Source organism: Pan paniscus, chromosome 20 (genome assembly GCF_029289425.2).
Source record: "Pan paniscus chromosome 20, NHGRI_mPanPan1-v2.0_pri, whole genome shotgun sequence".
NCBI classification, from domain to species: Eukaryota; Metazoa; Chordata; class Mammalia; order Primates; family Hominidae; genus Pan; species Pan paniscus.
In genome coordinates, this window is record NC_073269.2 from 10,875,314 (window position 1) to 10,897,084 (window position 21,771).

A 21,771-nucleotide genomic window follows, 5' to 3' on the forward strand; every position below is an offset into this window, starting at 1 on the left:
TATTGGTGTGTTTGAGCTGGTGGGTGCATTAGCTGAGATGGAAGTGACAAATGCCGAGAGGAATTGTAAGGTTGCCAGGATTGTAGAGGACCAGGAGGCTTCCTGGAATTCCCTGCTAGGAGCCAGTTAGAGAGGCTGCCCTTGGAGGGACAGAGGTGGGTGGGATGGATTTCCGAGCAGAGTGAGGGCACCAGAGAAATTCATCAGGAAAAAAACCAGCTTTTTTGGGCTCTTGTGGCTTTATTGAGGGACTGGGGTCTCTCCTGGACCCCTGATTCTTAACCCTCAAAGCACTTCTTAAGATCAGCGACTCTGGGCCGGCTACTGGGCTGGGGCTTTTGCCAGTTGCTGGTGGGTGTAGCAGGGGAATTCAGGGCTCCTGGTTCCTCCCGTGGCTGGAGGTGAGCGTGCTCTGCCAGCAGGGCTTTGGGAGGCTGGGCTCTGGGGTCCTTCAGAGAACTGGGGTCTGAGGAAGGATCAAGGGGCTGGGACGTCCAGGCTATATCAAAGTTGGGCTTTGTGGGGGCCAGAATTTGGGGGCTTTCTGGAGGGCTGGGCTCAGTGGGTGCAGTGGAGAGCCAGGGAGTGGGGTTTTCCTGGGCTATAGAATCTTCAGCTGCCTTGTGGGAAGGGGTGAGATGAAGAATTAGGGGCTCTGTGAGAGGAGAGGTTTCGGGGTCCCCCCAGATGCTTGGGTCTGCAGAAGCTGTTGAGGACTGGGATGGAGACGTGACTTCTTGGTCGGACTCTGAGGGTATCAGCTGGGACCTGGGGTCCTTTGAAGAGCTGGTGGCATCCAAAGACGAGGCATTTTGCAGGGATGGCAGGGACAGGGGCTGGGGCTCCGGCTCTGGTAGTTTCTTATCGTCTGGTTGCCATCTTGGTATGTTGGGCTAGGTGAGATGGATAGGGAAGTTGTGGCTTTTAGATGGCAGAGGGGCTGGCAAGTTGGATGGACCATTAGGGGAAGACTTGGGGCAGGGTTGGGGGAGTGGGCGAGGCTCTCACCAGGCTGAAGCAGCTGTCCAGGTCTCCTCTGTGACAGCAGTCTAAACTCTGGCTCGGTCTCAGGCTGCCTGCACTCTTGGCTCCCACGCTAAGACTGTCCAGAATCTCGCTCAACAAATCCAGTTCTTCTCCAGACCCCAAGAAGCTGCTGTCCAGAGCTTCTTCTGCCCATGGGCACCCCTCATCCTCAGGGCTCAGCGGGGGTGTCCTGGGTGAGGATGGGCAGCCTCAGATATTTGCCCAAGACCCCCAGCTCTGGTCAGGCTGCTCTGGAGTTTGGGAACCCTCCTCCCCATCATTCCTGGCCTCCCACTTTCAACACTGCTGTTCCCTTTTTGCCTTACCCCACCCCTGGGGGCTCAGAAGTTCCCTCTTCCAGCTGGCGTCTCCTGCTGGGGCGAAGGGGCCGGTTCTGCAAAGGGTGGGGGTGATAGGACCTCAGGAGACTGCAGAATCGGGGGGCTGAGGCTTGCTGGAGAAGGGTGAGTGTGAAGTGGGTGCCACATATTAGGGGAGTTGAAGAAGGAGGTGAGATGTCTGGATGGGGACTGGGATGGGTGGAGGATTCAGTGATAATTCCAGGTGTGTGCATGGGGGGAGGGGTGCTCTCACCTTTCCAAAGTGCTGAGTGATTGGGAGGCGTTGCTGCAGGCGGTCTGAGCGGCTGGTGAGGGCTGGGGCCCTCAGAGAGCCCCCCCTCTGCAGGACAGAGTCCCCATCCTAGGAAGAGAAGAGTGAACTGGGAACCTCTGCCACAGAGTCTCCCCACCACCCCCTACCATTGGTCTTTAGTTAGTCTTTTTTTTTTTTTTGAAATGAAGCTTCACTCATGTTGCCCAGGCTGGAGTGCAGTGGTGCCATCTCGGCTCACTGCAACCTCTGACTCCCAGGTTCAAGCGATTCTCGTGCCTCAGCTTCCCAAGTAGCTGGGATTACAGGCGTGCGCCACCATACCCAGCTAATTCTGTATTTTTAGTAGAGATGGGGTTTCACCATGTTGGTCAGGCTGGTCTAGAACTCCTGACCTCAAGTGATCCACCTGCCTCGGCCTCCCAAAGTGGTGGGATTACAGTCATGCAGGCATGAGTCACCACACCCAGCCAGTCTTCTTTTTTTTTTTTTTTTGAGACAGAGTCTCCCTCTATCACCCAGGCTGGAGTGCAGTGGCACGATCCCGGCTCACTGCCCTCCACCTCCTGGGTTCCAGCAATATTCGTGCCTCAGCCTCCCGAGTAGCTAGGATTACAGGTGCCCACCACCACACCCGGCTAATTTTTGTATTTTTTGTCATAGAGACGGGGTATCCCCATGTTGGCCAGGCTGGTCTCAAACTCCTGACCTCAAGTGATCCACCCTCCTCGGCCTCCCAAAGTGCTGGGGTTACAGGCGTGAGCCACTGCACCCGGCCGGTTGATCTTACCTTATACATTAGAAGGCTCTGCACCCCCTTCAAGCCACTCTTGGCCTATAAAGGAGTGGAGAGAGAATTACCCAAGGGTGGTGGGATCCTGGGCATTTGAGAGCTCAGCCTTCTGTCCCCTAAGATAGCTTTTTTTTGCCATCTGCATGTCTCAAATATGTTCACCACCCCCCATACACCACCTAAGAAGTCAATGCAAACTTTCACCCCTCTGACTAATATAAAATGAGTGTTCCTGGAGGAAGCCATCCCCAAGGAAAACGGGGAGTGGCAAAGCAACAGGGCAAGGCGTTCCTGTTTCAAAGCGGTGAAGAACAAAATCGCACGGACAATTTTGAGCTGCAAAAATTGGCCCCAGGAAACTTCTGAGCTTGGGAGAAAAAAGGCAGAACCTGGAATTGTAGCATCCAAGGACAAAGAATGTTTGCCAGCGAATCTTGGCTGTCAATTTTAAAGGGGCGGGGGTGGGGGGGTAGGGGTAGGATTCCAACAAAAATGAGTATAATAAATAAAAAATAAAAGGGGGAAGAGTTGTTAATGGATTAACTGCTGGTTCAGTTGTGATTAAATCATTTGTGTTTAAAGTGTCTGCCAGGGTCAAAATACTCCATCCTTGGGAGGTCAAAGTGTCCTCTGTCCCCTCCCCCTCGTCACCCCAGCAAGAGTGGCCTGTCCAGCTCAGCCTCACCGAGCGGTACATGTTCTTGACGGCTGGTTGGGTCTTGGCCTTGACTGAGTGCAGGAGGGCACCACCACCTTTCTGCGGGAGAGAAGATTCCAAGGGGGAGAGGCTAGGGCCAGATCCCACCTCCCCATCCCAGGTTGTGTGATGCCAATCAAGCCCCTTTCCCTCTCTGAGTCTCCATTTTTTCACCTCTATAAATGAACATGATCGTAGTCATGACCCTACCTGGTGACTTGCGGAATTAAATTAATCCAATGAGACACACTTAAGTGTTTAGTTTTAGTTTTTGTTACTTTTGAGATGGAGTCTCAAAGAACAGAGTTTTTTTTTTTTTTTTTTTTTTTTGCTGAGATGCAGTCTCGCTCTGTTACCCAGGCTGGAATGTAGTGGTGCCATCTCGGCTCACTGCAACCTCCACCTCCCTGGTTCAAGCGATTCTCCTGCCTCAGCTTCCTGAGTAGCTGGGACTATAGGCACCTGCCATCACACCCGGCTAATTTTTGTATTTTTAGTAGAGAGAGAGTTTCACCATGTTGGCCAGGATGGTCTCGATCTCCTGACCTTGTGATCCGCCCGCCTCAGCCTCAAACTCCTGACCTCAGGCAATTCGCCTGCCTCAGCCTCCCAAAGTGCTGGGATTACAGGCATGAGCCACCGTGCCCAGGCAACAAAGTGGTTTTTGAGACAGGGTCTTGCTCTGTCACCCAGGCTGGAGTGCAGTGGCATGATCTCAGCTCACTACAACTTCCACCTCCTGGGGCTCAAGCCATCCTTCCACCTTAGCCTCCCGAGTAGCTGGGACTACAGCTACACCTAGCGAATTTTTTTTTTTTCAGTAGAGATGGGGTTTCGTCATGTTGCCCTAGCCGGTCTCAAACTTCTGGTCTCAGCAATCCCTCTATCTCCACCTCCTAATGTGTTGCGATTACAGGCCTAAGCCAACGCCCACGGCCTATTGTTCTGGTGGTCTTACCTTTAGATTGTCGGCCCAGAGCTGATAGGATCGAAGGGCCCCTGGGGTAAGGAGAGAGTGTGGTGGTCACCGAAGGCTGGCTGAGGCTGGGGGTGCTGGTGGTGGGTAGTGGGGGACCCAGGGGCTGGACTCAGGGCTCACCTGAGGAGGCCCCGCAGCCAGTGATCTCCTGCTCGAATTGATCTGAGAAGCCCTCCCCCTTGTTGAGCTTCTCCAGCCGGGCTTCGATGAACTGGGGTGGGGGACAGTAAATCAGAAACAGCAGGAGACACATCTGAATGCCAGCACTTCGAAGCCTGCCTGCTGTCAAGATGTAGAAGCCATCTCTGGCCTCCAACCTGCCCACCCCCAAGCACCTGGGAAACTGGAGCTCACTTTATTTTTTATTTTTATTTTTTGAGATGGAGTCGCTCTGTCACCCAGGCTGGAGTGCAGTGGCGTGATCTCGGCTCACTGCAACCTCCGCCTCCCGGGTTTAAGTGATTCTCCTGCCTCAGCCTCCCAAGTAGCTGGGATTACAGGCATGAACCACCATGCCCAGCTAACTTTTATATTGTTTGTAGAGACAGGGTTTCCCCATGTTGGCCAGGCTGGTTTCGAACTCCTGACCTCAGGTGATCCGTCTGCCTTGGGCTCCCAAAATGCTGGGATTACAGGCGTAAGCCACTGTCCCCGGCCTGGAGCCCACTTTAGAAACCAGAGATCCTACCTTCTCCTCCCTCCCCGAGTCAGGACCTGTCCCCAGGGACCAAGCCCTGCCCCTTTCAGGGACCCAGAAATTGATTTCTGCCCCCTCTAGAACTACTCACCCGCTCTCATTGAATCAACAGTAGGTGGACCCCATCTTTAGGGATCTTGTGGTCCAAGCTGCCTTCTCCCAGGGGCCTAGAAGTCCAGCCCTATGTGCCCCCCCGCCCCCCCACCCATATCCCTAGGACTCAGGAAATCCTGGGATTTCACAGTCAGGACCCGTCCCCTCTGGAGTCCAGCTCGGACCGCCACCCCAGTCCCAGAAAGACACCTGCTTAGGGACCTGCGAATTTGGTCCCACCCTGACTTCCCTCAGGTCTTGTCCCCCAGGAACCCAGGAGGTGGGGGCTCCCATGTTTTTGTTTTGTTTTGTTTTGTTTGAGACAGAGTCTCGCTCTATCATCCAGGCTGGAGTGCAGTGGTGTGATCTCAGCTCACTGCAACGTCTGCCTCCCGGGTTCAAACGATTCTCCTGCCTCAGCCTCCTGAGTAGCTGGGATTATAGGCGCACGCCACCATGCCCAGCTAATTTTCGTATTTTTAGTAGAGATGGGGTTTCACCATATTGGTAGGGCTGGTCTTGAACTCCTGACCTCGTGATCCACCTGCCTCGGCCTCCCAAAGTGCTGGGATTACAGGCATGAGCCACTGTGCCCGGCCGGGGGCTCCCATCTTTAGGAATCCAGGAGTTCAGTCCTTCCCCACTTGGGAACCCTGGAGTAGGGGATCCTGCTGGACTGTCTCCAGCTATACCCTCAGGGACCCAGGAGTCTGCCCTCAACCCTGCCAGTTCAGACAAGCCCTGGGGGACTCAGCAGTCCACCTCCAGTCCCAGCTGGACCCTCAGGGCTCTGGCATACCTGTTTGAACAGCTGCAGGTGCACAGCCCGCCGGTGGAAGGCCTGCAGAGGTGCCCCAGGCTTCTGGGCCAAGAAGGCTTCCTCACTGAAGGTCACTGGCTGGCCCTGGAAGAAGCATTGGAGTTCTGAGCTCCCTGGGGTGCTCCTGGCCCTCCCTCATTCTACTATATATTTATGTAGCAAACATTGATTAGGCACTTGCTGTGTGTCTGATCCTGTGTGGGGCCTCATGGATGGCAGGGAGGACTTAAGCTGTTTTTTGTTTGTTTGTTTGTTTTGTTTTTTGAGACGGAGTCTCGCTCTGTCGCCAGGCTGGAATGCAGTGGCATGATCTCAGCTCACTGCAACCTCTGCCTCCAGGGTTCAAGCGATTCTCCTGCCTCAGCCTCTTGAGTAGCTGGGACTACAGGCACGTGCCACCATGTCCAGCTAATTTTTGTATTTTTAGTAGAGACTGGGTTTCCCCATGTTGGCCAGGTTGGTCTCCATCTCTTGACCTCGTGATCCACCCACCTCGGCCTCCCAAAGTGCTGGGATTACAGGTGTGAGCCACTGCGCCCAGCCCTGTTTTTTTTTTTTTTTTTCATTTCTTTTTTTGTGTCAGGGTCTCACTCTGTCACCCGTGCTGGAGTGCAGTGGTGTGATCTTGGTTCACTGCAACCTCTGCCTCCTGAGCTCAAGTGATCCTCCCACCTCAGCCTCTCAAGTAGCTGGGACCACAGGTGCACGCCACTACGCCTGGCTAATTTTTGTAGTTTTTGTAGAGACGGGGTCTCACTATGTTTCCCAGGCTGGTCCAAACTCCTGGGCTCAAGCAATCCACACACCTTGGCCTCTCAAAGGTGTGAGTCACCGACCCGGCTGATTTAAGCATTTATCTCGAGTAAGGTGGAAGCCTGGGAGGGGTGTGGGTGGGGGGGTGGGGGGTGGGAAATGATCTGACTCGGGTGTTCACAGGTGACCTCTGGCCACTGCAGGGAGGACAGACTCTGGGGGATAAAGCAGAAGGCTGCTTGCAGGAGGCCGGGCGCGGTGGATCACACCTGTAATTTCAGCACTCTGGGAAGAGGAGGTGGATGGATCACCTGAGGTCTGGAGTTTGAGACCAGCCTGGCTAACATGGTGAAACCCCGTTTGTACTAAAAATACAAAAAATTAGCCAGTGTGGTGGTGCATGCCTGTAATCCCAGCTATTCAGGAGGCTGAGGCACGAGAATTGCTTGAACCCGGGAGGTGGAGGTTGCAGTGAGCCGAGATTGTGCCACTGCACTCCAGCCTGGGCAAGAGAGCGAGACTCTGTCTCAAGAAAAAAAAAAAAAAGAAGAAGAAGAAGAAGAAGACTGCTTGCGGGGGAGTCCCAGTTTTTGGGAGAGATCAGTGCATTAATTTTAGGCAAACAATGAGAGGGTCCAGGCCAGGATGGAGACAGAGGAAGTGGGTGGTCTGTGTGCAGATTCAGGATGCAGAGATGACAAAAACGTCAGATGCTCAAGTGATACTGGAACCCCCCAATGATTTTACAGATTGGTTGTGAAAAACAGGGGAGGGGGCTTCAGAGATCAAGGCCCTGGCTTCAACATTCACCCACTGTGGGACTTCTCCAAAGCCTTGGTTTCCTCATATGGAAAATGGGACGATCACAGTATCCATCTCAAAATGTTATGAGCATTAAATGAGATAATCGCAGTAGTAGGAGCTAGCATTTATTGAGTGCTTGCTGTATGTCAGGTATGATTCAAAGTGCTGGGAAGATGCTGATTCACTGATTCTAATAACCTTTTGGGTGGCACTATTGGGGTCCCATTTTACAGAGGGGCAAACAGAAGCACAAAGTAAGCACTCCATTAATGCTACCTATCATTATTATTTTTTAATTAAAAAAAAAATAGAGACGGTGGCCGGCCATGGTGGCTCACACCTGTAATCCCAGAACTTTGGGAACCTGATGCGGGCAGATCACCTGAGGTCAGGAGTTCGAGACCAGCCTGGCCAACATGGAGAAACCCCGTTTTTACTAAAACTACAAAAATTAGCTGGGCATGGTGGTGTGCACCTGCAGTCCCAGCTACTTGGGAGTCTGAGGCAGGAGAATCTCTTGAACCCGGGAGGCACTCCAGCCTGGGCAACAGAGTGAAACTCTGTCTCAAAAACAAACAAACAAACAAACAAACAACAACAACAACAAACGGGAGGGGTCTCACTGTGTTGCCCAGGCTGGTCTTGAACTTCTGGGCTCAAGCAATTCTCCCATCTCGGCCTCCCAAAGTGTTGGGATTACAGGCGTGAGCCACTGCGTCCGGCCATCTACTGTACCTATCGTTACATTGCGATTCATTCAGGAACCCACGAGACCTCTCCCGCAGCGTCCCCGCTGCTCACCGGGCTGCAGACGAGTGCGTCGCGGTACCCCCCGAAGAGCAGGGCCTGGGCTTTGAGGAAGAGACGGGACACCCCTTCCCCGGGGGCCAGGGCGACCTTCCTGAGCCGGAGCCTCAGCAGGGACACCTGAAGCACAAGGGAGTGGCCCTGAGTGGGCAGGTGTGGGGCCCTCGCCTCCCGGGGCAGGAAGGTGGGAGGGGCGACACTGACCACGTCTGGAGGCAGCGCCTGCACGTCGTTAAAGGTCGTCTCCAAGGTATTGGCGTCCACGTTCAGCACCACGACGTCCTCCAGGGCTTTTTCTCGTACTCTCTGCGGAAAAGCGGGGCCGGCCGCTCAGAGCCCGGGAGTCCTTGGCAGAGGAGGGCATCTGGGGATGTAGAGGGAGGGGGAACCCTCACGTCCCCGTCGTCTGGGTAGATCCACGCTCACCTCGGCGAGACTGGCGTGCACTCCAATGAGGTAGGGCATGGGCGCGCTGCGGACCGAGGGGACGGGGTCATGCAGGCACCGCCCCCAGGGCCTGCCCCCAGGCCCTGCCCCTCCCAGCTGCCCTCGCTCACCAGCAGTAGTCCAGCAGGTGTGGGGGCAGCGTGGGGATCAGCACGTGCTCCCAGCGCATGGGGTACAGGAGCGCGCAGGACGCGTGGACGCACGAGGTCAGCTGGGGAGCGATGGCGGGGCGTGGAGTCAGGGCCTGGACCCTCTAGCGCGAGGGTCTCTTCCAGCTGCATTTCCCACGTCCCCAGTCTCCTGTTCCCCCTCCCCATCCACTGCTGCATAATGAGTGACAACTCGAACCCCTTTAGAAATCATGTGGAGACCAGGAATTTGGCCACTTACAGTGCTTTAAGCGGGTGAAGCCAGGACTCATACCGTCCTGATCCCTCTCTGTAAGGGGCGCAGTCAACAGGCAACACCCCTGAGTCTTCCCCCATGCAGGTAGAGCAAGGACCGAGCCTCCACTGACTCCACCCCGAAAGAGGTGGAGATATGACGTAGACCGCCCTTGTCCCGCCCCTAGGGGTGGAGCCAAGACGTAACCCCACCCAAAGAGGTGGAGCCGGAATGCAATCATTTGGCCCCGCCCCTCGAGGTGGAGCCAGTCTCCACCTATGCCTTTGACCCTGGGTTTCAGGGTCCCTGGGAGTATGGGTCTCTAGTTTTTTGGGCCCCTTGTTATCTGAGTCCCTGTGTTCCTAGGTCCCTGCGTATTCGGGTCCCTGGGTCCTCAGATCTCTGAGTCCCTGAGTCCCTGGGTCCCTGGATTCCCATGTGTATAAGTCCCTAGTTCTCAGTGTCCCTGAGAGTCCGGAGGGGTGGAGCCAGACGTGTTGCGGCCCATAGTGGGTGGAGCCTGAGCACAGTACTCCCAAAAAGGAGGAGCTGCAGCGCAGACCCCTCCCACGAGGGCGGGGCCAGAATTCAACTCTCCAAGACCTTCGAAGGGGCGGGGCCAGGACTTCGCCCTCAGGTCTCGCGCAGTAGGGTTAGAGCCAGGAATCAGCCCCGTTGTCCCGCCCCCCGGGGCGGAGCCAGGCCCTGCTTCCACCCCGGCCCGGCGGACCCCGCCTCACGGTGCTGAGTTTGCTGGCGGTGAGCAGGACTCTTCTCTCGGCCAGGAGCGCCGCGAACAGCCCCACGATGTTCTCGTCAGTCACGGCCACCACCAGCTCCGTTAGGTTCCTCTGAGGATCAGAGAGTCGCGCTGGGCGTGGACGGGCCCCTGGATCTTGCATCTCCGGTCCGGGTTTCGGGACCTGTTCTCACCCCCAGAGACCCCTCCCCACTCACGTTCTCAGGGATGGATGGCAGGCGGCCGGAGTCCGGGGCCACGAAGCAGGAAAGCTGGTGGGGGTATTGGCAGGGGGATCAATCAGTCAGGAGGCTGGCCTCACCTGGACCCCCGACCTTCCAGGGTCCCCGAGCCCCGCTCACCGGCTTGCTATTCCCCCGGGTAGGGGGTGGGATACCCTGCCCGCTGGAGACCGTCACTCCGCTGCCCTGGGGAAGAGGCACGACTCTGTGGTCATCATGGCTGGGACGCAGCCTTCCCATCCACCTATGGTCCAGCGCCCAGGGTATGGGAGCTACTCACCAGCTCAAGCCCCACTGAGGCCTGGGGCCCAGACAGGGACTGCTGAAACAGATTTTGAAGAAGTTCCTCTGCCTCGGTGACCTGGGTGGGACGTGGAGGGGCGGGGGTGGCTGAGCCAGATGTGGGAATTGGGGATTCCGAGGGCTATGACTAAGCTTGAGTGGTCTGGGAGGAGCCAAGGGCTCAGGTCAGTCCTGGGAGTTTTTTTTCTTTCTTTCTTTAAAAGAAATAATAATAATAATAATAATAATAATAATAATAATAATAATAGAGACAAGGTCTCCCTATGTTGCCCAGGCTGGTCTTGAACTCCTGAGCTCAAGGGATCCTCCTGCTTCGGCCTCCCAAAGGGCTACAATTACAGGCGTGAGCCACCGCGCCCGGCTTTTTAAATTTTTTAATTTAAATTTTTCCTTGTAGGCCGGGCGCAGTGGCTTGCGCCTGTAATCCCAACCCTTTGGGAGGCTGAGGCGTGCGGATCACCTGAGGCCAGGAGTCCGTGACCAGCCTGGCCAACATAGTGAAAACACGTCTCTGTTAAAAGTACAAAAAAAAAAAAAATTAGCCGGGCTGGTGGGCCGCGCCTATAGTCCCAGCTACTTGGGAGACTGAGGCGGAAGAATCGCCTGAACCCGGAATGCGGAGGTTGCAGTGAGGCGGGATCGCACCACCGCACTCCAGCCTGGGCGACAGAGGAAGATTCCATCTAAAAGAATTTTTTTTTCTTGAGACAGGGTCTTGCTCTGTCCCCCAGGCTGGAGTGCAGTGCTGCGATCATAGCTCACTATAGCTTCGAACTCCTGGGCTCAGTTGATCCTCCCACCTTGCTCTCCTGAGTAGCGGGGACCACAGGTGTGCGCCACCACGCCTGGCTAATTTTTTATTTTTTTTTTTGAGACGGAGTTTCGCTCCTGTTGCCCAAGCTGGAGTGCAACGGCGCGATCTCGGCTCACTGCCACTTCCACCTCCCGGGTTCAAGCGATTCTCCTGCCGCAGCCTCTGAGCAGCTGGGATTACAGGCGTGTGCCACGACGCCCGGCTAATTTTTTTTTTTTTTGTATTTTTAGTAGAGACGGGGCTTCACCATGTCGGTCAGGCCGGTCTCGAACTCCTGACCTCAGGTGATCCGCTCGCCTTGTCCTCCCAAAGTGCTGGGATTACAGGCGTGAGCCACAGCACTTGGCCAATTATTTTTTATATTTTGTAGAGACGGGGGTCTCACTATGTTGCCCAGCTGGTCTCGAACTCCAGGGCTCAAGGGATCCTCCCACCTCGGCCTCCCAAAATGCTGGGACTACAGGTGTGACACAGTGTGCCCTGCCAAGCCTGGGAGATCTGAGAGGGAGGGGTTGGGAGGTTGAGGGGGGTGGGGGCTGGGACTCCCACAGGAGTGAGAGAGGGGCTGGTCTCACTTGGCCCTGGGCTAGGAGGTCTCCCACTGTGTTCAGTAGCTTGTAAAACACCTCGAACCAAGGCAGGTGGCTGTGGAGAGAGGAGACAGGTTCCACGAAGTGTCCCTAGGCCTCGGCCTTTCCCATCCGCCCCTCCAACCCCCATATCCCGCACCTGAGGATGCAGAGACAGCTCTGGGTACCCGCCCGCAGGCGGCAGAAACCAAATCTGCGGTTGCCGGCAAGGTCTGTGAGGGCGAAGGTGAAATGCTGCACCGCGGGGCTGGGGGGCTCCCTGGAGTGGGAAGGGCTGTTAGAGAGACCTGGACATCCCAGCTGTCTGAGGATGTCCCCCCTCCCCAACAAAGCTCCTAGGACCCTGAGTGTATGGGTCTCTAGTTGTCAGGATCCCTGAATGTCTGGATCCCTGGGTCTCAGAATCCCTGGGTTCCTGAATCTCTGGGTCCCTGGATCTCTGGGTCCCTGGATCTCTGGGTCCCTGAGTCCCTGGGTCCTTGAGTCCCTAGGTCCCTGGGTTCCTGAGTCCCTGAGTCCCTGAGTTCCTGAGTCCCTGGGTCCCTGGGTCCCTGAGTCCCTGAGTCCCTGGGTCCCTGAGTTCCTGAGTCCCTGAGTCCCTGAGTCTCTGGGTCCCTGGGTCCCTGAGTTCCTGAGTCCCTGAGTCCCTGGGTCCCTGGGTCCCTGGGTCCCTGAGTCTCTGGGTCCCTGAGTCTCTGGGTCCCTGGGTCCCTGAGTCCCTGAGTCCCTGGGTCCCTGAGTCCCTGAGTCCTTGGGTCCCTGAGTCCCTGAGTCCTTGGGTCCCTGGGTCCCTGAGTCTCTGGGTCCCTGGGTCCCTGAGTCCCTGAGTCTCTGAGTCCCTGGGTCCCTGAGTCCCTGGGTCCCTGAGTCCCTGGGTCCCTGAGTCCCTGGGTCCCTGGGTCCCTGAGTTCCTGGGTCCCTGGGTCCCTGGGTCCCTGAGTCTCTGGGTCCCTGGGTCCCTGAGTCCCTGAGTCTCTGAGTCCCTGAGTCCCTGGGTCCCTGGGTCCCTGTGTCCCTGGGTCCCTGGGTCCCTGAGTCCCTGGGTCCCTGGGTCCCTGAGTCCCTGAGTCCCTGGGTCCCTGGGTCCCTGAGTCCCTGGGTCCCTGGGTCCCTGGGTCTCTGGGTCCCTGAGTCCCTGGGTCCCTGAGTCCCTGGGTCCCTGAATCCCTGGGTCCCTGAGTTCCTGAGTCCCTGGGTCCCTGGGTCCCTGGGTCCCTGAGTCCCTGAATCCCTGGGTCCCTGGGTCCCTGGGTCCCTGAGTCCCTGGGTCCCTGAGTCCCTGAGTCCCTGAGTCCCTGGGTCCCTGGGTCCCTGGGTCCCTGAGTTCCTGGGTCTCTGGGTCCCTGGGTCCCTGGGTCCCTGGGTCCCTGGGTCTCTGGGTCCCTGAGTCCCTGGGTCCCTGAGTCCCTGAGTCCCTGGGTCCCTGAGTCCCTGTGTCCCTGAGTTCCTGAGTCCCTGTGTCCCTGAGTTCCTGGGTCCCTGGGTCCCTGAGTTCCTGGGTCCCTGGGTCCCTGAGTCCCTGAGTCCCTGTGTCCCTGTGTCCCTGAGTCCCTGTGTCCCTGAGTTCCTGAGTCCCTGGGTCCCTGGGTTCCTGAGTCCCTGTGTCCCTGGGTCCCTGAGTCCCTGTGTCCCTGAGTCCCTGTGTCCCTGTGTCCCTGGGTCCCTGTGTCCCTGAGTCCCTGGGTCCCTGGGTTCCTGAGTCCCTAGATCTCTGGGTCCCTGAGTGTCTGAGTCCCTGGATGCTAATGTATATAGGTCCCTAGTTCTCAGGGCCCCTGAGTGTCTGAGTCTCTGAGTCTCAGGGTCCTCGAGTGTATGGGTTTCCAGATGTCTGAGTCTCTAGGTGTTGAGTCCTTGGGGCCCCTGAGAGATCTGAGTCCCTGAGTCCTTGGATCTCCCCGCCCTTCCGTACCTTTCCACATCAAAAGGGAAGCAGAATTTAGGCACCATCTGCATAGCTTCCTGGAGGTGAAGAAAAGCGCAGACTGCTTGGCCACTGAGGTCGGGCACCACCTCCCTGGGCTCCAGGTCCAAGAAACCAAGCCCCCTCCCCCTGGGAGACTGGCCCTCGCCCTGGGGGAGCAAGGAGCCAGCCTGAATACCTGGTCCCTGAAGTCTGGAGGGAACTGCCGCAGGATGGGGGGATCTGTAGAAGAGAGCACGCCTCTAAGTTCAGCGACCCAGGCCCACCCTCCCCTCCCACTCCCTCACTCCCAGGCTCCCAACTCACCCTCCTGCAGGGAAGCAGGGCAGGCCGCTTCGAAGAACCAATCAAACACGGCAGGGGAGCCCCCTCTGTGGGATGCAGAAGGGGTCCAGAGACTTGCTTCTATGCATGTGTGGTTGTGTCTGCCACTTTGCACACAAGTGTGGTTGTGTGTGCGTGTGCCACAAGGTGAGTCGGCATGTGCATGACTCTGGGGGTTTGTGGCTGTGAGTGTGTGGTTGTGTGAGGCTGTGTGTGCAGCAGTGTTAATTGAACACACAAGTACAGGATGGAGTGAGAAAGTGTGACTGTGTGTGTGTGGCTGTGTATGATTGTGTGTGGCTGAGTGCATGGCTTTTGTGAGCAGGTAGTGTGTGTGTGATCCTGTCTGCTGTCTGCCTGAAAAGATGAGACTGTCCCCTATATCTGTGGCGTGAGACTGCACAGTATGAAGGACAGCCCGTGCAGTCCCAAGCTAAGTGAATTACATCTCTCTCTCTCTATATATATATATCCATCTATCTATCTGTCTGTCTGTCTCTATCCATCCATCCATCCATCCACCCACCCACCCACCCACCTATCCATCCACCCACCCACCCACCTATCTATCTATCTATTTTTTTGAGATGGAGTTTTGCTTTGTCACCCAGGCTGGAGTACAGTGGCAGGATCTTGGCTCACTGCAAACTCCACCCCACAGGTTCAAGCGATTCTCCTGCCTCAGCCTCCCTGTAGCTGGGATTACAGGTGCCCGCCACCACGCCCAGCTAATTTTCATATTTTTAGTAGAGACAGGGTTTCACATACTGGCCAGGCTGTTCTCAAACTCCTGACCTCAGGTGATCTGCCCGCCTCAGCCTCCCAAATTGCTGGGATTACAGGCTTGAGTCACTGCATCTAGCCATGCCATCTATATTTTCTTGTGTAGATGTGAGTGTGTGTGCCCGAGCAAGTGAATGACATCTATATTTTCCTGTACAGCTGTGAGTGTCACTGGGTAACCGCGTGGGATCCTCGTGGGCTGTCTGTGTGCCTCTGTGTGTGAGACCCCATAGAACCCTCGTGGCTGGTCCCACATGTCTCATCAGAGAAAGGAGGGCAGGATACCTAGGTACTTACTGTAAGCCCTGCAATCTCTGCTTTCCTCCTCTGCCCCCATATCAAGCAGAAGAGGCAGCCTTGGGCTCAAGGAGAGAGACAGGGAGATCTAGAGGGAGATCAGCTGCACACACACTGTCCCGCCCAGTTGCACACACAGTCCCCACCATGGGTACCCCAGCACTTCACCCTCACGCCGACACAAGTCACACACGATCACCCACTCATACCAACACCCAGCCTCCCCTCTGCCCTGATCATCCGCCCTGTGGACCCCCTGAAGCCATCACTCAGACATACCAAGGACAAAGCTCAGAGCGGTACATGCATTCACAGAGCTATAGACATAATCACAGGAGCTGGATAGAGACAGAGAGAGAGAGAGAGAGAGAGAGAGGAGGGGACCGAGAGTGGCCTGTCCCAGAGTGGAGGTCCTAGCGGAGGCCCATGGAGTATCTGATTCCAGCCACCTGCCCCGGCAGGTCACTGCACCTCCCGGGCCTGCTCCAGCCCCAGCTCCCCTCTGCCCCGGCTCAGGCCTGGCCCGGGAATCTTGTACCAGAGAATGAGGGATGGGATGGCTCTTACTCAGCTCTGGATTCCATGGTCCCTGCAGGGCCAGCCCAGCGGGGCCCTCTCCCCAGGGGTCCTGGGGGCCTGTGTATGCTGGGCCCCAAGCCGGCTCAGCTTCCTGTGTGGCTGAGAGAGGAAGTTTAACGGGTGACGTCCCTGGACAGAGGCCCTGCCCCCACCCCCGTGAGAAACCCAGGCATCCTGCCTGCTAATTATGTTGGGGATGGGTGGGCAATAAGTGGTCAGCCTGGGAAGGCAGACCCCCAGCTCCGTCCCCGCCAGGCTGGACTATGTCTGGTTCCCCCCATCGTGCCTGGGCCCTCATCTCTCCTTCCCCGCTCCGCAGCAGCCAAGATTCACAGTCTGTCTATTAATAAAATGCCTCCCCGTCTCTTTCCCTTGGTCCATTTGGCCTGGACGGTCACTGGTGGACCACCAGAGGGAGCCACCTGTAAAGTGGACGGTGGGGGGGCCAGGGATGGGGACAAAGAGCACGAAGTACAGGCACAGGGACGGACAGACAGACACAGACACAGACAGTTACACACTCAGGAAGTCATCAGCACAGACAAACCGAGTGCAGAAGAGCCAGAGACGACAGACATGGAGAGATCGGGAGTCCTACAGCTGGATCATAGTCCCAGGCCGGGCACAGTGGCTCACGCCTATAATCCCAGCACTTTGAGAGGCCAAGGTGGGAGGACCGCTTGAGCCCAGGAGTTCAAGACCAGCCTGGGAAACATGGCGAAACCCCGTGTCTATCAAAAGCTACAAAAATTATAGCTGGCGGTGGTGGCACGCACCTGTAGTCCCAGCTTACTCAGGAGGCTGAGTCAGGAGGATCGCCTGAGCCTGGGGAGTTTGAGGCCATAGTGAACCAAGATTGCACTACTGTACTCCAGCCTGAGCAACAAAGTGAGATCCTGTCTCAAAACAAAACAAAACAAAACAAAACAAAACAACTTAGTCACAGTTACACACCCATTGTGCGCAGAAAGACAAGGTAGTCGGATCACTTGAGGTCAGGAGTTTGCAACCAGCCTGGCCAACATGGTGAAACCCTGTCTCTAATTTAAAAAAAATACAGGCCAGGTGCGGTGGCTCACATCTGTAATCCCAGCACTTTGGGAGGCTGAGGCAGGTGGATCACGAGGTCAGGAGTTCGAGACCAGCCTGGCCAAGATGGTGAAACCCAGTCTCTACTAAAAATACAAAGATTAGCCAGGCACAGTGGTGGGCGTCTGTAATCCCAGCTACTCAGGAGGCTGAGGCAGAATTATTTGAACCTGGGAGGCGGAGTTTGCAGTGAGCCGATATCGCGCCGCTGTACTCTAGCCTGGGCGACAGAGCAGGACTCTGTCTCAAAAAATCAAAAACAAACAAACAAACAAAAAATTAGCTGGGCATGGTGGCATGTGCCTGTAATCCCAGCTGCTTGGGAGGCTGAAGCAGGAGAATCACTTGAATCCGGGAGGCAGAGGTTGCAGTGAGTCAAGATTGCACCACTGCACTGCAGCATGGGCAGCAGAGAGAGACTCTGTCTCGGGAAAATAAAAAATAAAAAAATAAAAATAAATAAATAAATAAATAAAAAGAGGTTTGAGCTAGGTGTGGTGATAGCGCCTGTAGTCCCGGCTACTTGGGAGGCTAAGGCGGGAGGATCACTTGAGCCCAGGAGTTCAAGCCTACAGTGAACTTTGATTGCACCACTGCATTCCAGCGGGTGACAGAGCAAGACTCTATGTTTTAAAAAAAAAAAATTAAGGCTGCTATGACAAAATGTCTGCAACCTCTGCCTCCCAGGTTCAAGCGATTCTCCTGACTCAGCTTCCCAAGTAGCTGGGACTACAGGTCTGTACTACCATGCGCGGCTATGTAGCTAGCTACTTGGGAGGCTGAGGCAGGAGCATCGCTTGAACCTGGGAGTTGTAGTGAGCCAAGATCGTGCTATTGTACTCCAGCCTGGGTGATAAGAGCGAAACTCCATCCCCCTACCCAAAAAAAAGAGAGATGGGGTCACACTCTGTCACCCAGGCCGACGTGCAGTGGCGCCATCATAGCTCACTGTAGCCTTGACCTCCTGGGCTCAAGTGATCCTCCCACCTCAACCCCCTGAGTAGCTGGGACTACAGCTGTGTGCTACTGTACACACAACTGTTTTTTTTTTAAATTTAATTTAATTTTATTTTTGAGACAGGGTCTCACTCTGTCACCCAGGCTGGAGTGCAGTGGCACGATCTTCACTCATTGCAACCTCTGCCTCCCGGGTTCAAGCGATTCTCCTGACTCAGCCTCCCAAGTAGCTGGGATTATAGGCGTCTGCCACCGCACCCAGCTAATTTTTGTATTTTTAGTAGAGGTGGGGTTTCACCATCTTGGCCAAGCTGGTCTTGGACTCCTGACCTCGTGATCCACTGATCCACCTGCCTTGGCCTCCAAAAGTACTGGGATTACAGCCATGAGCCACCACGCCCGGCCTTTTTTTTTTTTTTTTTGTGAGACGGAGCCTTGCTCTGTCACCCAGGCTGGCTGGAGTACAGTGGCGCAATCATTGCAACCTCTGCCTCCTGGATTCAAGCAATTCTCCTGCCTCAGCCTCCCGAATAGCTGGGATTACAGGTGACCGCCACCACGCCCGGCTAATTTTTGTGTGTGTTTTTAGTAGATATCTGGTTTCCCCATGTTGGCCAGGCTGGTCTTGAACTCCTGACCTCAAGTGATCTGCCCGCCTTGGCCTCCCAAAGTGCTGGGATTACAGGTATGTGCCACCGTGCCTGGTCAGCTCAGCTAATTTTAAAAAATATTTTCGTAGAGATGGGGTTTCGCTTTATTGCCTGGTCTGGTCTTGAACTTCTGGCCTCCAGCAATCCCCAGGCCTCGGTCTTCCAAAGTGAATGGGATTACAAGCACGAGCCACTGTGCCCAGCCTGTTTTTATTTTTATTTTATTTATTTATTTATTTTTTGAGACGAAGTCTCACTCTGTCGCCCAGGCTGGAGTGCAGTGGCGTGATCTTGGCTCACTGCAAGCTCCACTTCCCAGATTTATGGCATTCTCCTGCCTCAGCCTCCCGAGTAGCTGGGACTACAGGTGCCCGCCACCACGCCCGGCTAATTTTTTTGTATTTTTAGTAGAGACGGGGTTTCACCATGTTAGCCAAGGTGGTCTGGATCTCCTGACTTAGTGATTCACCTGCCTCGGCCTCCCAAAGTGCTGGGATTACAGGCGTGAACCACCGCGCCCGGCCGCCTGTTTTTACTTTTTAAATTATTTTAAGAGATGGGGTCTCCCTCTCTGTGTCTCCTAGGCTGGAGTGCAGTGGTACCATTATAGCTCAATGCAACCTCTAACTCCTTGGCTCAAGTGATCCTCCCACCTCAGCCTCTTGAGCAACTAGGATTATAGGCACAGCCACCACACATCGTTAATTTTTTTGTTGTTTTTGAGACGGAGTTTCACTCTTGTTGCCCAGGCTGAGTGCAATGGCACGATCTTGGCTCACTGCAACCTCCGCTTCCCAGGTTCAAGTGATTCTCCTGCCTCAGCCTCCCAAGTAGCTGGGATTACAGGCACCCGTCACCACGCCTGGCTTATTTTTGTATTTTTAGTAGAGACGGGGTTTCAGCATGTGGCCAGGCTGGTCTGGAACTCCTGACCTCAGGTGATCCATCTGCCTCAGCCTCCTGAAGTGCTGGGATTACAGGTGTGAGCCACTGCGCCTAGCCTTTTTATTTTTATTTTTAATTTTTTTTAGAGACAGGGTCTCCATCTGTTGCCCTGGCTGGAGTGCAGTGGTGCCATCATAGCTCGCTATAGTCTCGAACTCCTGGGCTCATGTTATCCTCCCATCCCAGCCTCCCAAGGAGCTAGGACTACAGCAGTGTGCCACCACACCCAGCTAACTTATTGGAACAATTTTCATAGAGACAGGGTCTTGCTATGTTGCCTAGGGTGGCCTCAAACTCCTGGCCTCAAGAGATCTTTGTGCTTCAGCCTCCCAAAGTCCTGGGATTACAGGTGTGAGCCACAGTGCCTGGCCGAGCCAGTAGCATTTATCTTCAAATCTCTCTCACTTGCTGGGACTCCTGCTTTTGTCCTCACTTCTTCTCTGACTAGGATCCTCTGTCTCCCTCTTATAAAGACCCTTGTGATTGTATTGGACCCACCCAAATAATTTGCCATAATCCTGTTATCTTAAAATCCTTAACTTTGCCAGGCATGGTGGCTGACGCCTGTAATCCCAGCACTTTGGGAGGCTGAAGCCTGAGGATCGCCTGAGGCCAGAAGTTCAAGACCAGCCTGGGCAATATATCAAGATCCCGTCTCTATAAAAAAATCTAAAAAAATAGCTGGGTGCAGGCCAGCTGTGGTGGCTCACGCCTGTAATCCCAGCACTTTGGGAGGCTGAGGTGGGTGGATCACCTGAGGTCAGCAGTTCAAGACCAGCCTGGCCAACATGGTGAAACCCCATCTCTACTAAAAATATGGAAATTAGCCACGTGTGGTGGCGCATGCCTATAATCTCAGCTACTCGGGAGGTTGAGGCAGGAGAATCGCTTGAACCTGGGAGGTGGAGGTTGCAGTGAGCTGAGATCATGCCATGGCACTCCAGCCTGGGCGACAGAGTCAGACTCCACCTCAAAAAAAAAAAAAAAATTAAAAATTAGCTGGGTGTGGTGGTACACGCCTGTAGTTCCGAATCAGGAGGCTGAGGTGGGAGGATTACTTGAGCCCAGAAGGTCGAGGCTGCAGTGAATCGTGATCACGCCACTGCTCTCCAGGCAATAGAGTGAGACTCTGTCTCAAAAACAAACACAAAAAAACCTACACCTGGCCGGACGCGGTTGCTTGCTCTTGTAATCCCAGCACTTTGGGAGGCCGAGGTGGGTGGATTGCTTGAGCTCAGGGATCCTCCCACCTCAGCCTCTGACCAGCCTGGGTATCATGGTGAAACACCATCTCTACAGAAAAACTAGCTGGCATGGTGACACATGCCTGTAGTCCCAGCTACTTGGGAGGCTAAGGTAGGAGGATCACTTGAGCCCAGGAAGTCGAGGCTGCAGTAAGCCATGATTGTGCCACTGCGCTCCAGCTTGGGTGACAGAAGGAGACTAAAAAAAAAAAGTTGAACCCCCCAAAGCAACTGCCTCATCAAAGTTTGGGGAAATACTTTAAAAAAAAAAAAAGAAAACAAACAAACAAACAAACAAAACCAGGCTGGGTGTGGTGGCTCACACCTAATCTCAGCATTTTGGGAGGCTAAGGCGGGCCGATCACCTGAGGTCAGGAGTTCGAGACCAGCCCCTGGCCAACATGGTGAAACCCCGTCTCTACTAAAAATACAAAAAAAATTAGCCGGGTGTGGCAGTGGGTGCCTGTAATCCCAGCTACTTGGGAGGCTGAGGCAGGAGAATCATTTGAACCTGGGAGGTGGAGATTGCAGTGAGCCAAGATCGCACCACTGCACTGCAGCCTGGGCAACAAGAGCGAAACTCTGTCTCAAAAATAAATAAATAGGCCGGGCGCGGTGGCTCACGCCTGTAATCCCAGCACTTTGGGGGGCCGAGGTGGGTGGATCACAAGGTCAGGAGATCAAGACCATCCTGGCTAACACGGTGAAACCCCATCTCTACTAAATATACAAAAAATTAGCCGGGCGTGGTGGCGGGCGCCTGTAGTCCCAGCTACTCGGGAGGCTGAGGCAGGAGAATGGCGTGAACCCGGGAGGCGGAGCTTGCAGTGAGCCGAGATTGCGCCACTGCATTCCAGCCTGGGCGACAGAGCGAGACTCCATCTCAAAAATAAATAAATAAATAAATAAATAAATAATAAATAAACTAAAAACAAAAAACAAAAAAACAAATAAAAAGTCCGTACACTTCTGAGTAGTTAAGTGCCTTGTGCAAGGAAGGAGGATGCTGAGTGGGGAACCCAACCCAGATCTATCCATTATGCGGCTACCTACATCCTTTGTATTGCTGGTCTACCACTCTGCTGTGCTGTGCTGGGCCTGCTGAAGTTGCTGTGGGCTGATGTCCACGCTGCTTCCCTCATGCCTCTCCTTACTCCTGGCTGCAGGGGGACGTAGCAAGAAGACTGAGGCTCCAGCCTGGGTGTCTGGTGTCTAGCATAGAGTGGTGGACATTACTGCTTGGCTCTCCACGTGTCCCCCTCTCACCTACCCTTGCCCCTGGCTCGTCTTCCTAATGCAGACGCTGCAAAAAACTCCTCCAAACCCTACATTTCCCAGATGCCTTTGCTGCTCCGTTTCTGGATGCAGAATTGGTTCTA

General features: G+C 54.9%; 1 protein-coding gene across 6 annotated transcripts; it reads right to left on the reverse strand.

Annotated features, from left to right (window-relative positions):
* Nucleotides 1-130: 130 nt before the first annotated feature.
* On the reverse strand, nucleotides 131-21,717 carry DENND1C (DENN domain containing 1C). 6 transcript variants are annotated; one of them, XM_034945544.3, is made up of 23 exons: nucleotides 15,496-21,717; nucleotides 13,831-13,895; nucleotides 13,703-13,746; nucleotides 13,513-13,562; nucleotides 11,740-11,859; nucleotides 11,586-11,655; nucleotides 10,174-10,254; nucleotides 10,014-10,079; nucleotides 9,870-9,923; nucleotides 9,653-9,763; nucleotides 8,639-8,739; nucleotides 8,508-8,553; nucleotides 8,286-8,387; nucleotides 8,076-8,201; nucleotides 5,697-5,801; nucleotides 4,228-4,318; nucleotides 4,087-4,127; nucleotides 3,117-3,188; nucleotides 2,429-2,473; nucleotides 1,621-1,728; nucleotides 1,353-1,420; nucleotides 1,009-1,216; nucleotides 131-893 (listed from the first exon to the last, which is right to left on the reverse strand). In XM_034945544.3, the coding sequence occupies exons 1-23, from the start codon at nucleotides 15,510-15,512 to the stop codon at nucleotides 279-281; spliced, it is 2,406 nt and encodes an 801-aa protein (XP_034801435.3). In that variant the 5' UTR covers nucleotides 15,513-21,717; the 3' UTR covers nucleotides 131-278. The 6 variants fall into 6 exon arrangements, with proteins under 6 accessions (XP_034801435.3, XP_034801434.3, XP_034801436.3 ...); XM_034945543.3 differs by having other exon boundaries at nucleotides 21,446-21,716; XM_034945545.3 differs by lacking the exon at nucleotides 13,831-13,895 and having other exon boundaries at nucleotides 21,446-21,493.
* Between the last annotated feature and the right edge of the window lie 54 nt (nucleotides 21,718-21,771).

Coding starts and splice junctions, on each gene's coding strand:
- DENND1C (XM_008972673.5), bottom strand. CDS start 14,158: ATGCACTCAGCCACACACAATCATACACAGCCACACACACACAGTCAC. Junction 8,554..8,638: donor CACCTGCTGGACTACTGCTG/GTGAGCGAGGGC, acceptor CTCGGTCCGCAG/CGCGCCCATGCCCTACCTCA. Junction 1,217..1,352: donor TCTGAGCCCCCAGGGGTGGG/GTAAGGCAAAAA, acceptor ATCCTCACCCAG/GACACCCCCGCTGAGCCCTG.